This window comes from Zophobas morio, unplaced genomic scaffold (genome assembly GCF_036711695.1).
Source record: "Zophobas morio isolate AGI-343-1 ecotype UQ-CSIRO unplaced genomic scaffold, CSIRO_AGI_Zmor_V1 ptg000012l, whole genome shotgun sequence".
NCBI lineage: Eukaryota > Metazoa > Arthropoda > Insecta > Coleoptera > Tenebrionidae > Zophobas > Zophobas morio.
Window position 1 is genome coordinate 285,480 of NW_026972117.1, and position 14,944 is coordinate 300,423.

Genomic DNA, 14,944 nt, shown 5'->3' on the forward strand with positions numbered 1-14,944 from the left:
ACGCCAAAAATAAATTTTTGCAGATATCTATAATCATGAAATATTTACACCAAAACTTGGAAGTATATGATGTATTATTAAAATGAAAATTACATAAATATATATACAAATTCAACAAAATTATAACAACTAATAATTTAGGAATTTCCACAACACTGCCTTGTAGGTGGTGGAGGAACTTGATCATCATCGACGACAACCACATTACGTCTCTGCGAATTCTGCCTGGACAGCGGCGCATTTTGTGCCTCCTTCTCTTCAACAGTCTCCAGCATTTTCTGTGTGAGTGTAAGAAACATATCTTCGACACCTTTATTTAACTTGGCAGATGTTTGAAAGTGAATTGCTCCCACTTTACTTGCGTAGCTATACTCACGATAAACATGAAACAAATTTCCACTATAGAAATTCACAAAACTTACTTTTCTGCGTCCTCCAAACTAACGTGCCTGTTTTTCTCAAGATCAGTCTTATTTCCTGCAATCACCAGGCAAATGTCGGCTCCCAACATCTTTCTTAATTCCTTCACCCAACTCTTGACTTTCTGAAAAGAGTCTTCATCTGTTATGTCATACACCAAGACCGCTCCATTTGAAGATCTGTAGTAGATTGGTCCTAAGGCATGGAATTTTTCTTGACCAGCCGTATCCCAAATGGCCAGGTTGATTCGTTTGCCGTCTATGTTTAATTTTTTATTTAGAAATGACGCCTACGGAAAGTTAAATCGCACATAATCCTCACGGCAGTTTGGTACATTACCTGAACTGTACTGACGTGATTTGTGTTAAACTTATCTTCTACATATCTAAGCACAAGACTTGTCTTTCCCACACACCCTTCCCCCAGTAAGACTACTTTGAAATTGTAACTTCCAGAGTTGCTTGCCATTACTTAAATCTTCACTCGAGAAGTGTTTATTTCATTCACCATAAAAACAATAATCCCTAATTCTGGAATCTGTAGGCTTACTATCTAGTTTACGTTGTGTTTATGCCACTGTACATACATGAAACGTGTTACAGTTGTACGCAATACTGAAGAACACGGGCTATGATTGCATTTTCAAAAATACCATCGACAAACAGAAATTTGCGATTACATTTTCACAATCAGCTGATTGCTCTTTTTTTCTTACTGTATGTAGGCGTGACTTGCATACCTGTCGAAGTAGTTCTGCAAACGGACGCCAGATGGCTTTCGTTAATATTTAAAAAACAAATTATCTATAAACTTTTGAGGGGATTTCGGGGCGTGAAATTAGTGTTTTTGTCACAAATTCTAAACTCTAGTCGAGTGAATTCGAAATCAGTCGATATTTCATTCACTTATCAGTGCAAACATTTCAGTTGTAAAAGGAAATGTCATCTGAAATTTTGACGTCACGCCGGAAGTGGTTATCAAAACCGCGTCTAAAATTTTCTAAAGTGTTGAAAAAGTGGATTTCGACAAACATTTGAGTTATTTCGTGTTACATATAAATACGCATGACGATTTATGTTTATTCGGGTTCGACCGCGAATTGAGCTTAATCGAAAATCTTTTAAAAATGAAACTGGGCACTGTGGTTGCGCGCTCGAATGCGCGGTGGTTTATCTGTGTTTCTAGCCGTCATCTGTGTTGTATTGGTAAGTGAAGTACTACTTTTCTGTCAACTTTTTCTTTAAAACTACATGAAAATATCGAATGATTCCTACGAAATTTAGTAAATTTAAGTTATAAGTTTCGTTTGGAGCGAGTGTCATTCCAAATTATCACGTAGTTCATTTAAAAATTGCATCTTTTCATTGGCGTCATATCAATTAGAGGCAGCGTTTGTTAAAAGCACGGTACGAAGCATTGGAAGCAGGTCAAATATTCGCATGTATTCGAACAGTTTGAGATGTATAGTCGATGACTGCGTTGAAATTCGACGGAATTATCGTCGAATTGTTGTAATTGATGCAGAATTACGGGTTTATTTGTTATCTTGTTTGCTTCGCGAAGTCGGGACGTTTGGCACGTAGGCCGCTTTCTCTCAATATGCACGTGTTGAGGTGTTCTAGTTTTGTAATTATATCAAAAAGACCCCGAGAAGAGTTGATTTAAATACGGTCGAAACGTCGAATGACGTGTCGGGGTGCAAAATTGTTAAAAATTTCGGTTAATGAACTTGACACCATTTACCCCTTAGGCACGTCTAGCATAGAAAGTACACGAATTCTTAACAACTTGATGCATTTCTTTATTAATGACAGTGTTTTCGTTTTTATGTAACGTAAGAATTTTAACAGCACAAAATGTTTCGTAGGACAGTCGCTCATCGGTAGCAAAAGCTGTTTTCTCTATTGTCAAAAATGTCCCGTGATAATTCTTGAATACTGGATAGGTGGTATGAGTTGTGTGCTCATGATATGCATGTATGTCTTTGTGCATGTATAGAAATATGTTACGCCCACCCAAAATTGGTAAATTTCGGTTCGTTGAACTTAAAAGACATTAAAGATATCTAAGGGTCCAGTGTTATCTTCTCATTAGTTGTTTCTCGTTTATCAATTATTTTATTGTACACTGTGCAAGACATGCGTAACGAAATGTGCAACGGTCATAGTCGGCGTAGTGTTGTGACAGCCGACAGCCGGCTTCTTCGCAACACCACGCTTCGGTTCATCATGGCCGACGTTGATTTTTTAGGACTTTTATTTTAATTATTATTATTAGGACATGGTTATAGTAAATGTTTCTTACGTCGTAGGTGGATTAAACAAATCCAGTTTTGGCAAATTCACAGGTCAAACTTTTTTTAAACCACCTACGACGTACGAAACATTCGTGAACTGTATAATAATTTTATTTTTTGTTTTATTTTTAAAATTTGAAACAACTATACGACTGTGAAGCAAATATTCCGTAGTCAAATATGTTCAAATTTGTAGAAAAAGAGGCGACGCGGTGTTGGATTAAAAACTTTAAAATGCGTGCAAATAAAAAAGAAAATATGGCTTCAATTATTGTATGTATTACAAACGGCGGTTTTCCAGTATTTACAAAATTTACTAATGTAAAATGTAAATGTGTAACGACAAGAACGTTAAAGTGCATAGAAATAGAAACAATATTTGATACATGTATGGGAGATGGTCCACGCGCAAAAGGAAACACCTCTAGACGGGAAAGTTTATAGTGCCACGTGTCATTCTCGTATGTTTCCTATTGTTGTGTCTGGAAGCTAACAATACCGTATTTTAATCCTCAGTTTGCCTCACAGTTGTGAAAAGCTGTTCTTAAATTCGTGAAAAAAGGCAGCGGCAATACCTAATTCATTAATTAAGAGTAACAGATTTAACAATTGCAAAGTGGGCGAAAAAAGTGTAAAGCAAAAAAGACTAATGGTAACCTTGTGACTGTAATTTATAAAATAATTCACATATGTTTGAGAACTACAATATCTTTCTTTCTCCCTTTCGCCTTCTCGGAATCCCCGGTGATTACTGATCTGCCGTCGGCCTAAAAACCAAATTAATTTGCGCCGTTTCCAACATAAAATATAACAGAAACATTTAAAAAGAAAACTTTAATTATTTGCATAGAACTTCCCTCGCCTTCGAAGCGTACGCAATGCAGAAAAATAGCATTGTTGAGCGTTATAGCTCTCCCATAGGTTACTGAATGTTTCAGGGCGACTAGAATTTGCTACCTGAGGTAGGATTCTTGGTACTCAATAGCCGTGGTTTTCGATTGATCCAATTCGCATTGAAAAACACAATCGTTATCGTTAAAAACACGGTAGTGACTTGAGACGAGTAGTAACAGTAATAAATATCTTGGAATTTTTCAACAAATTACAAAATTGTAGTTTTTGAATAAAATAAAAACTGAGCTCCCCATCTAAGCACTAAAGGCAAAACGCCGATAAGTAGAGAAATTGAGGTGATGGCAAAAGCATTAAATTACGACACTGAATTTTTAACATTCCGTTGTCGGACAACAAAAACAGGCTTCTGTTGCACTTGCCATATATTATTTATACATACGCATAAAGGAATGATGCGAATAGCAGGAAAGGATTAAAAAAAAATGCGAATATCAAAAAAACGTCCAAGTTAAAGCGCCAGAGTATCGAAAATTTATGACGTACTTTGGAATACAAGTATTTGTAACACGCCACATGAAGCCAGCGTCTTCATCGATTCGATCTCTAGACGTAGACGCGTGGATGATGATGCTGTGGGTGAACGTCCTTTAAAGTTCCTCGAGTTTGTGCATCATTTCGCATGATAATGCTGTTTACGTCCACACGCAACCAATGGTGCAAAATCGAATCACGGACGTTTTGTGTCTATTTTAATCCTCGAGACCGTTACCATGTCTACGTGGTGGGGCCCCTGGCGCCTCAAACGACGATTAGTCGACCTCTTTTTTGATATTTCTTCTTTTTTTACAAATCACGGATTGTAGTATAGGTCATGCTTTCAATATTGGCTGACTAGGGTTTCTGTTTTGGTCAGATTATACTTATCAGGTGTTTACTGATTGATAAAACGAATGTATTTCTTGCGGATTGCAATAAACATAATCCGAAAATAGCCACATTATTATTTTCATGATGCCAAAATACGGTTTGATGACGATACGGCATTGTCGACATGAGTATTTATTGTGAGATTTTGGTGTGAAGTTACGGTGTCTTGGAAATATGTAGTAGCAATTTGAATATCGTCCGGTGCCTAAGTGGGCCGTAATTATGGTAGCCTGAGTTGTAATCTGTAGCTTGATAACATTAATTATCGTAATAACTATAATTCAGCTGATTCTCGAATACGATTTTTTAATCGGCGAGGCTACTGTTTGAAGTTTTGGCGTAAAGACGTTTACACGAAATCCATCAAGTCGTTACACGGGAATATTTCCATACGAAGTTGTCACCCAAACGCGCTACATACATATAATAACAATAACGCTGAATAATGCATTTATTTTTTCCCACTTTTAACATGTACCGGTACTAAAAGTTACAAATTTAATTATATGTAGTAATAATGTAAATTTATTTTCAACAGACGAATGTCCATAGAGAAAACACAACACTAATAAACAACAATATTTTACTTAAATGTGTATAATACTGACTCAGCCTAAAACACTATTTGATTAAATAAACGCCATAGCTGTTTTTGACACTAACAACACGAAAATTTACTTAAAAGTCTATTTTATCGAAAAATATATTATTATACAGCCTAAAACGTGTTAACAGCGGACTATTAAAGTGGTGAAATGTTGTTTGTACGTCAAATTGAAACGCAACATAGTTTCCGGAGTTCAGTCTATAAACATTGAAGCGAATGTATTCCAAAAAATTTAAACAAGTTAATTCTCCCTTAATTATTTTTTGCAGGAATATTAAACTGGCAACATTTCTCCTAGAACAAAGTGTGTTTCCATTAACTAAGGTCAATAATAATTTCTGTTCAACGTGCCAAGGAAGATGAGCCAAACAGCACATGTTTGCAAAACTTGCGAAGAACATTTTCTAACAAACCTATGTATATACCTGTTGGTGCGGATTCCAATTATGTTGGAGTGGTGCAAGACAAGCGTTTTCTATGTTATTGTAGCACTTTTTCAAAATATGTGTAATGGAAAATTGCAGTAAAGGAATTCAGTCCGATTGACTGAAAATGTCGTGACACATCATAATCTTAACCGTAATTATGTTAGATGTCGTAAGTGGAAAATAGCTGAGATTACATTACATCGTAACAATATGCTAATTTCTCGTTGTCAGCATTCATAACTATCCTAATATTTTCGACAGTAAATCATTCATTCCAAAGAAACAAACAGTGACGAGCGCGGCGGCGTTCATTTATCTGTTTAACGTTATTGATAATGAACATTGCTTTTTTCTTTTTCATATCTGCACATTACATAGCGTAACATTGGTTTATTTATAGACAGAGTATTTACATTCATTTGCTCGGTAGATAAACTTTAACTTCTTACCACAACAATACCACAAAACACTACATGTGGTCGAAATGAATGTGCAACACCGGTTATTGTGCCAAACAATCAGGTAATCTGTTTGTGCCCTTTCATATTTTTTCCTTAGCCGGGTCAATGTCGCCACTGTCCAATGCCAGGTGATTGTGGGGATTTATTGTAATATACGGCAATTAATTGTTTAAAGGTCATCAATTCCAAGACGTAAGTACGACCAACGGTCTAAAAAAAAACTTTAATTGAGATTGTTTTAACCACTGGCAAATAAGTCAGAAAGTTTTGTAGCTGCTGCATCGTTAGAAATTTTAATACAATATTCGTCAGGGGCGGACCTTTATGCAGCCAATTTTCATTGGCGAGCAGACAAAGACCTGACAGCGTGAGGGTCATTCGTCAAATTATCAATATCAAGTATTCAATAACATACTACTTTAAAATATTGGCAACTAACCTGTGTTGACAATACGTTTTAACGTTTTGAACATTTTTTATGTAATTCTATAAAAGTACTGTACCGCTAATATTTTTTCTTTGGCAAATTAAAAAGCAAATAAAACCAAAAAAAATCGTCGTGTTTTTTTTTTTTCGAATTGGGCGTTTAAATATCATGCCGGCATGTCTTGCTTCAAGAACAATAATTTTTTAATTGAAAACGACCAACAACAGCGCCAATTAATATTCGAAATAGGCAGAAATATCAGTTTCGGATAGGACACATAAGAATGTAGATTAGTGTTGGTCTAATGTCCATTGGTCGTTGACCTGTTTATACACTTATTTGAGGGTTCATTATAATTTCAAGGTTAGCCTGACATTTTGCTGGTTTGTTTAGCTTCTGTGGACATATGCAATGTTATGATCAGCTTCCAAAATCTAGAAGAAATATTTCGTCGCAGTGAACCTATACATGTAAAAGAAAATAGTTTGGAAAAGCCATCAAGAAAAAAATATATAATCTTTCAATATAATTATACATATATTTACTTCATGTGTTGATTTAAAACTTTTTTTTTTTTAGATTTTTATTAGTGTAGGCGCTACACCCCCTGCCCCATCATGTTTTCCTTCCATAGACCTAAGGTATACAGATCATCTACTGGATGCTGCATCTGTAAGGCTAAGTCAAGCAGGTACGCCCACTCCAACAATCCATCTCACATTCTAACCCCAAAACAGTTCCAGATTCACCGACAGCAAAAAATACGAAGAAGACTTCATGAAGTGCTTCAAGCTCGCCGAGCCTAGGCAAGGCGAAATCTGTAACGCTTGCGTTCTTTTGGTTAAGCGCTGGAAAAAGCTTCCCGCAGGATCTGATCGCAACTGGAAACATGTAAGTACACACGAGTTGTTGCCAACCAACTGCTACATAACTAGTTACAAATACTATTTGAGATCTTGATAAGAAAAATTCCAGTTAAAGTTTACAATAGAAGCTAGATCGGTAATTATAGTTTTGAGCTACAATATCTAATTTAAGGTTAACTGTTCAAATGCGTACACCTTGTTTTAGGCGTAAAACAAAGTAAATAATTTGTATATTAAAAAAAAATTCTGTAAATCCGAGAAAAAATGTGCAACACCAAGCGAAATTCGAACTAGCGGTCCTCGGACAGATCCATTTAACTTCCAACTGTGGAGGGCTATTTATGTATGTGATTTCATGTTTATAATTATACCTATAGCGTCAAAAACAATAAACACACAACAATTTTATTTACGAGATATAAAATGGGCACAAAAAATCTTGCCCATCGGCTCGGCTTGGCAAATTCACTCGTATTCGCAACTGTCTCGTTTCTGGCCTTGTGATACAAGTAACTATTGTTTATTGCGATATAATTTTCTTCTGAGAGAAAAAACTTGGTAACTCTAAATTAGTGAATATTTTTATTTATTATTATTATTATTATTATCTTTTTAATCTTGTCAAATTGCGTACCGGAAGAGAAAATTTATGTGTTTGTCCTTAACAAAAATTTGATGACGTCATGTTAAAATTTTGCAAATTCCACTTGAAAGGTACAGAATAGCCATGCTTCTATATACATACATGTAGTTTATTATGTGTATATAACAATTTATATTATTGATTAAATTAAAAATGTCTGATCAAATATTCTCCGATTTCTGGGAACACATTACGACTGTAATTGGTGTTGTACTGACTGATGTTTCAAAATTTCACTCCCATCAGCAAATTTCATTAAGAAAATCTCACTTGAAATCAACAGCTGAGCTTTACCTTAGTAGTTCATCCCTTATTGTAACGAATTGGGATTATAAAAGCTTACTGAATCAAATTTTATAACTAGTTCATATAATAAGCCGGACTCGTTTGATTGGTTGTGTTTCAAGGGTAATAAGATAACCTGTGGAGCTAGAGCGCTCCACGAAAAAGAGTGCCATGATCTTCGTTGTGAGGCCTACTGTTTATGCAACAGCCTCTCATTTGTCATTAAAAAAAATCCAAAATGCTTTCACAAACGAAAATGCAATTATGGTATCCTAATCAGGTCGTGGATGCCAGAGCTGGGCCTGGAATGAAATCAATGTCGAAATTTAAAAGCAAGAGCAAGAAAATCGACGACGCCGGTGACAAGATGAAGAAGAAGAAACATTTCGAACGCGAATATAGTCCGACTTTGAGCGATAAGAGCGACGGCAACGAGGACGTCGATATGGCCGACGTCGATTTCTTGTGCGAGGAAGGTCCCAGCGGTGGGTCGAGCCGCACGACGAGTCCAAGAGACAGCGATTGCGAGGAGAACGTGATCAAGAATCGAAGGCACAAAGGACAGGCGAAGAAGCGAGACGGAAGTCTTCCAGAAGTTAGCGATTTCATCTGTTCGGATTACTGGAAAAAGTTAGTGGATTATTCTTAAAAATTGAGAGGGTTTTAATGTTGGCCGTTGTTACAGAGAAACCGTATGCTGCGGGACAATCTTCAAAGGTATGTGCGGTGAAGTAATTGTAGACTACAGGTTTTTGAAAGCTTGTTCTGCGCGCTTGGAGAAGTGCAAATTGCAAACGGCTGAAGTTAAGGTTGGAGCAGAAGCTGTCGAGAACAGCGCAACTAAAATGTTCAGTGATAGCAGTTCAGATTCAGGTTACGACGAGTCTTCAAATCAAGGCACAATAATAGGAGACAGTGCCTTCAAGAAAGAACAAATTAGTATAGAAGAAATAAACAGTCAGATTTTGAAAAACAATTAATGTATGCTCTCTTTAGATTGTTTTAATTTATTGATACGTGATCGTTGTGTTTGTAAAGATTTATGCCTTTCTTGCAGAGTTAATCAGTTTTGGTCCGTTTTTTATTGTTTTACCAGTTGATATTGAATAAATTATTATTGTTTAGTACTTAATTATTTCGAGTTGCGTATTTGTATTGCATGAATATTTGGATGCTACTTCTGTTGTGGTTTTTGTAGATATTCTGAAGAAACGCATAAATCGTTTTTCTCATGTTGACAGTACAAATTATTGAGAAATTGGTAATTTCCAATATTTTTAACCCGCTCAAGCAGTCACAGGTTGAAATATTTGAAGTTCTAGCTTTTTGCTGTCTGTGACGAAATCTTTTCGACGTGGATTTTCCAAATCAATCTGTTGATTGGGTCCAAAAGTCTGCAAACGACACCATTTTATTATTAACTCGATTCAATCAAAAGAGGATAAATCGATTGTTAATAAACACAGAAATAAAATTTCTATTTTTACAGATCTTTGATTGATCACACAGGCCGTTAACTTACTTTTTTTTTTTTTTTTCATTTCTTATGTGATATCTTTAGTTGACGATTTCTTACGCTAGGATTTTTAATGACTACTGCCTTCAATACATACGACTGACTAGATGTAATTCGAATTCTATTTCTGTGTTTACATGATTATATTTAACTATATGATATAATGTTATCTGAAGCAATACATATATAATTTAAAATCCGATCATATCGTAATTGTGGTGTCTTGAATTTACTGCCAAATACTAAAGTTATGACACACAAGTGTTCCTCTTCTAAACACAAACTATGCTAAGTATTTTAGAATAAATTTTATGTAGAACGGATGTATTTGTTTCAGGTATTTGATTTTTAGTAATGGCAGCATATTTTCAAGTTGAGTCTGTAGTAGACGCATCGTGATTTCATTCGCTCGCACACGTGGACGTTTTGTTTATTATGATGTAATTATATTTTAAAATTTATCGTTTTTTACAATTTAAAACATAATCGTAGTGGAATATAATTGAAAGAGTTTATACAACCTATTTATTATTTCGAAATGTTTTTTTTTTCTTAGTTTGTATAATAGAGGGTATAGTATGCTTTAAGAGTTGCCTATAGACTGCAAGCCTAGTCGTTTTTGTATGGTGTATAATTATTGCAATTATTAATTGAATCTCTTATTGAGTTTGTCACTTCCACGATTGGCATTAATTTTTGTTTAAAACAGAAAAGTACTATATTTAACTTATAAATAACTGCCATGAATTACAAAATGTTCTATATTTTTTTACATCACTGGAATTGTAAGAATATACTTGTTGTAAAAAAGTGTAGATTATAAATAATCAAAGTGGATCTCAGTTGTTTGTAAAATGTATACATTCTTTAGTTCACGAGTTATGATAAAAGTATTATATGTATATTCGTAATCCTAAGACATTTGAATACTATATGATACAGTTTGTTCATTTTGAATTTGCATAATATGTATATTTGGCTAGCTTGTTTTTATTTATATGAATTTTAAATTGTTGTAATTTATTTAATAATGCGACAACGCAGTTGCGAAGAAAAGTAATGGAATGAGGGTAAATGTAGACTATTTTTGATAGAGATCTGAACATCAAAGATTTTGAAGAAATTTTAGGATACATCTCCAGCTAGCCATTGCTGAGTTTCTAGAACCTTCACATAAAATATTCTAAATTTATCATTTTATAAAAAAAAAGAAAAATAAAAACCAATAAATTGTTGTTAGTCAAGCCAAATTGTTACTAATGCAATAATATTAACAGCAATTGTTATATGAATATCACGGATGTTAAGGTTGAAGCTGTAATAAAATATTTTATAAATGAGTGTATGAAACGAAGTTTCAAGGCTTCTGAAGCCGTCTTTTAGCTAAGGACCTAAATAATCTGATTGGTATTACTAGAATTGATTCATTATTAGATTTGTAGAACATTTGTTTTGTCCGTGGTTATTTGTGAATTTTATTGTAATTAAATGTTTCCAGTTCAATGCAATATGTGAAAAGATTAATTCTGTATTGTGTATTTATCAATAAACTTTAAATATATTTCTAACATACTCATTCTTTTTTTATTTCGCAATCCAGTCGTGTATATGGAGTGTTGTAAAATTTTGTATGCAGTCTGTTAAGCAATTATACATAGAACATGTTTTAATAATTTTTTAAAACTGAAATAATACGCCAAGAAATTTATAAACAGAAATAAAAAATTAAAGAAACAAAAGTTATACCCTCTGGATATGGATTTTTATAACGAAAGTACCTGTTTTTATACAGACAATTTAGAAAGTCCCCCGACTTCTTTTAAGAATACAGATTTGTGTTTTTAGACATTTAACATTTTTTTAGTAAAGGGCTTTTTTTTATTTTACTAATTATTTATTATTATTAGCTTCTGAAAAATTCAGCTATATTTTGAGGTGAAGTTCTGAAGTCGAAACGCCGAAACCGTGTTTATGGTGGTGTTTAGCAGACGAACTGTTGACGAGTTGACACTGTTGACAGATAAATAACCTACAAAGTTTTAAAGTATCAGAAATAGAAAATAAATAGATAGTTTTAATTGCTGTGAAGCTGTAAAAAATTAATGTATAATGAAAATGTCGGAGAACGACAAGGAAAACGTGTTGTCCAAGCGGCTAAACAAAATTTTGGAAATAAGGCTTGAAAACGATCAGGTAATCCTACTAGTTCTAAATTAAATATACTTTGCCTTTTTTGTATTTAAGGATACACTAGAAGCCTTAAAACAGCTTTCAACTTTTTACACAGAAAATACTTTACAAGCCCGTCGCAATTTACGCAGTCAGATTGAAAAGCGCAGTCTTGACATTAACGAAAATTTTCTGGCCTCGTTTCGAGATGTAAAAGTATGTTTTGACGCTGTTTACACAGACGTTTTCGAAATGAGTAAGTCTATCCAAGAAATGACCAGTAGGTTACACAATGCCAAAATGCAAACTAAGCAACTGTTAGAGCAAACAAAGGCACTTCAGGAAAATAAGTAAGGATATCTAAAGCTGTTGTTCACTTAATGAATGTGATTAAATTTAGCGAAAAAAATGAAATGCATCAAAAAGTAGCTACAGCGTTTTTGGAAACTTTTCAACCAAGTCCTCAAGAACTTGCAGCTCTTCATGGCAGTAAGCAGAAGCGGAATGCTTCTTTGACAAACGAGATATTCGGTGCGTTAGATCGCGTTCAGAAGATTCATTCTGACTGTAAAATATTAATGCAATCCGGGTACCAAACTTTGGCTTTAGATATAATGGAGCAGATGACCTTACATCAGGTATAAAATAAATTACCTTTTTCTTATCAGTAAGCAGGCATTTTAGGAAGGTGCTCTAGAGAGATTATACAGATGGACCCAACATCATTGCAGAAACGTGGATAATCCAGATATGACAGATATAATTACTCAGGCAATGGCTAGACTGCAAGAGCGGCAAGTTTTATTTAGGTAGGTATTTTTTTGTTGTTGTTGTTTTATTAAACTTTTTAAATTGTTTTGATTACCTGCTAGATTTCTAACAGTTATTAAAACAATAATTTAAGAATGGAAAAATATATTGTTTTACATACAATTTAGATTCTAACTTGTACGATATTTGAATTTTCAGGTATATTATTGATGAATATTGTACAGCCCGGAGATCAGTATTGGTGGGCGAGTTCATTAACGCTCTAACTCGAGGAGGACCATCAGGTAATCCTGCACCAATTGAGCTAAGAGCACATGATCCACAGATCTACATAACAGACATGCTGGTGTGGCTAAACAAGGCTATTCCTATTGAAAAACAAAATCTTCATCTGCTTGTGAAGTTGTGTGACCAAAGCGGTATTCTTTTCCTCTAACATCGCGAAATTAAAACTAACAAGTTCCACTTCAGGTCTGAGTCAGATACTAAATGAAGCATTATCCTCGATATGTGAAGGCATTTGCCAACCATTAAAAATTCGCATCGAGAAGATATTAAATGTTCCAACACAAGCTTCTGTGCTCTACGCCGTTACAAATCTGATCCGTTATTACAAGAAATGTATCTATAAAGTGACGGGACCTAGCGTGCTCGAAACAAATTTAGTAGAGTTGCAAGAACGTAGTGAACAAACCTTCTTGTCATCTCTCCAACAGCAAGTTAACAATACGCTAGTTAGAGTAGAAGCGCCGCCCAGAGATCTTTCGCCGACGTCTGCTGTTAATAACTTGTTGGCTATACTCAGAGATATGTTATCTACAGCGAGTATGAGCGAAGGGCGAGAAAACGACATGGGAAAGGTATCAAGATTTGAAATTTATAAGCGGCCCCTGTTACGTGAAGGCGCCATTCATTTCTGTTTCTTGATCATTTCCTTTCAGATCTTGAAAAAGTTAAAAAAAAACAACGGTTTTGACCAATAGATTATACTCTTTAACTAAAATTTTTACCACCTTTTTTTTTGTCATTTTTATAGATTGCTCACTGCATCATGGAGCCACTTTTACGGGCAGTCAATGAACAAGCGTCACGTCTCCCTCCAACAGACATGGCCGTGTACATGTTAAATTGCATGTATTCTATGTACACTTGCTTGTCGCTGTATGAATTTATGGACGAAAGATTGGAGAGACTACAAGCGCAGTCTGATGCCCAAATTGATACGTTGACGTCTGAGCAAGCTAGTTCTTTGGTAGCAAACCTTAGCCTAGGACCAATCTACACAATTTTGCAGGACCAAACGCAAGGACCACTGTCCGGCATTCCAGGAATGGAACCAACAAACTTGAAGAATTTTTTGGTATGTTGTTTTATTATTAATATTTTTGCGTTGTTACTATTGATTTTTAGGCCAAACTGGATTATTTGTTAGCGTCGCCAGATAGTTTGCTTTTACCCCAAATCAATTTACTGTCGTCATCGAAACACAAGAAAACAGTCCAGAAGAGAGCGTTTGATGTACTGTTGGCCATCTACAAACAGCTGTATGAAGGCGTCCATAATCCTGCAAATTTATATGAGAATCCTGATAGTATTTTAAACAAAACTCCATCAGAATTTATGAAAATAATAAATTAAAAAAAAACAGATTATGTACGTTAAATAAATCACTGTTATGAATGATGATTTATTAACTGCTCCATCGTGTAAATTACGTACTTCAGACTCTCCACCTTTTTTGATTTCCGTATTCGTTTTAACTTCCTTTTTATGGTCTACACCAAGAAAATAGAGATCAGTAATTTTGACGTATTTTCATATTACAATACTTTTCTAAGCTATAATTTGGGAAAATAAAAAGGCAACTGTAAGTTCTCAAATAAATTTTGAGAAAAAAATATGGAATCACTGAAGCTAAATACTTTGCAATACACACATAATATATATTCCATTCGCAAAATTAAATTTAAAACGTCAACCAAAAGTCAAAAAAGCTTAAATTCTAAATCTTGGATTGTTCCGACTTCTGTTCCGCGTTTTTCTCTAGATTTTTATTCTCTTATCTCGTGCTTTCGTCGGATCCACTTGTTGTTTTCCACCTTGCAGTCTGTAATATATTTTCCAAAAATTCGCAATATCTAACCCGCCCACTCGCATGTATGTACTTAAGTAACGTTTGTTGACCACATCGGCTCTTGACGATCCGATCCGAGCACCTGTTGTATCCAATCTCGGACGCACAGACGAATCACGAACTCGTATCATCACTTCGT

General features: G+C 34.7%; 3 protein-coding genes across 5 annotated transcripts; 2 read left to right on the forward strand and 1 right to left on the reverse strand.

Annotated features, from left to right (window-relative positions):
- Positions 1-56: 56 nt before the first annotated feature.
- Positions 57-1,145, reverse strand: LOC135127499 (ras-related protein Rab-21). 2 transcript variants are annotated; one of them, XM_064053925.1, is made up of 4 exons: positions 1,007-1,145; positions 760-950; positions 423-709; positions 57-366 (listed from the first exon to the last, which is right to left on the reverse strand). In XM_064053925.1, the coding sequence occupies exons 2-4, from the start codon at positions 886-888 to the stop codon at positions 138-140; spliced, it is 645 nt and encodes a 214-aa protein (XP_063909995.1). In that variant the 5' UTR covers positions 889-950; positions 1,007-1,145; the 3' UTR covers positions 57-137. The 2 variants fall into 2 exon arrangements, with proteins under 2 accessions (XP_063909995.1, XP_063909996.1); XM_064053926.1 differs by having other exon boundaries at positions 760-957.
- Positions 1,146-1,422: 277 nt separating this feature from the next.
- LOC135127498 (uncharacterized protein) lies at positions 1,423-11,303 on the forward strand. Of its 2 annotated transcripts, none has more exons than XM_064053923.1 (5): positions 1,423-1,625; positions 7,001-7,112; positions 7,159-7,312; positions 8,496-8,845; positions 8,901-11,303. In XM_064053923.1, the coding sequence occupies exons 2-5, from the start codon at positions 7,039-7,041 to the stop codon at positions 9,193-9,195; spliced, it is 873 nt and encodes a 290-aa protein (XP_063909993.1). In that variant the 5' UTR covers positions 1,423-1,625; positions 7,001-7,038; the 3' UTR covers positions 9,196-11,303. The 2 variants fall into 2 exon arrangements, with proteins under 2 accessions (XP_063909993.1, XP_063909994.1); XM_064053924.1 differs by lacking the exon at positions 1,423-1,625 and adding an exon at positions 5,821-6,055.
- Positions 11,304-11,716: 413 nt separating this feature from the next.
- On the forward strand, positions 11,717-14,352 carry LOC135127500 (conserved oligomeric Golgi complex subunit 6). Its single transcript, XM_064053927.1, has 8 exons — positions 11,717-11,924; positions 11,976-12,250; positions 12,301-12,538; positions 12,585-12,709; positions 12,870-13,090; positions 13,143-13,531; positions 13,708-14,031; positions 14,082-14,352. The coding sequence occupies exons 1-8, from the start codon at positions 11,841-11,843 to the stop codon at positions 14,307-14,309; spliced, it is 1,884 nt and encodes a 627-aa protein (XP_063909997.1). The 5' UTR covers positions 11,717-11,840; the 3' UTR covers positions 14,310-14,352.
- Positions 14,353-14,944: the final 592 nt, after the last annotated feature.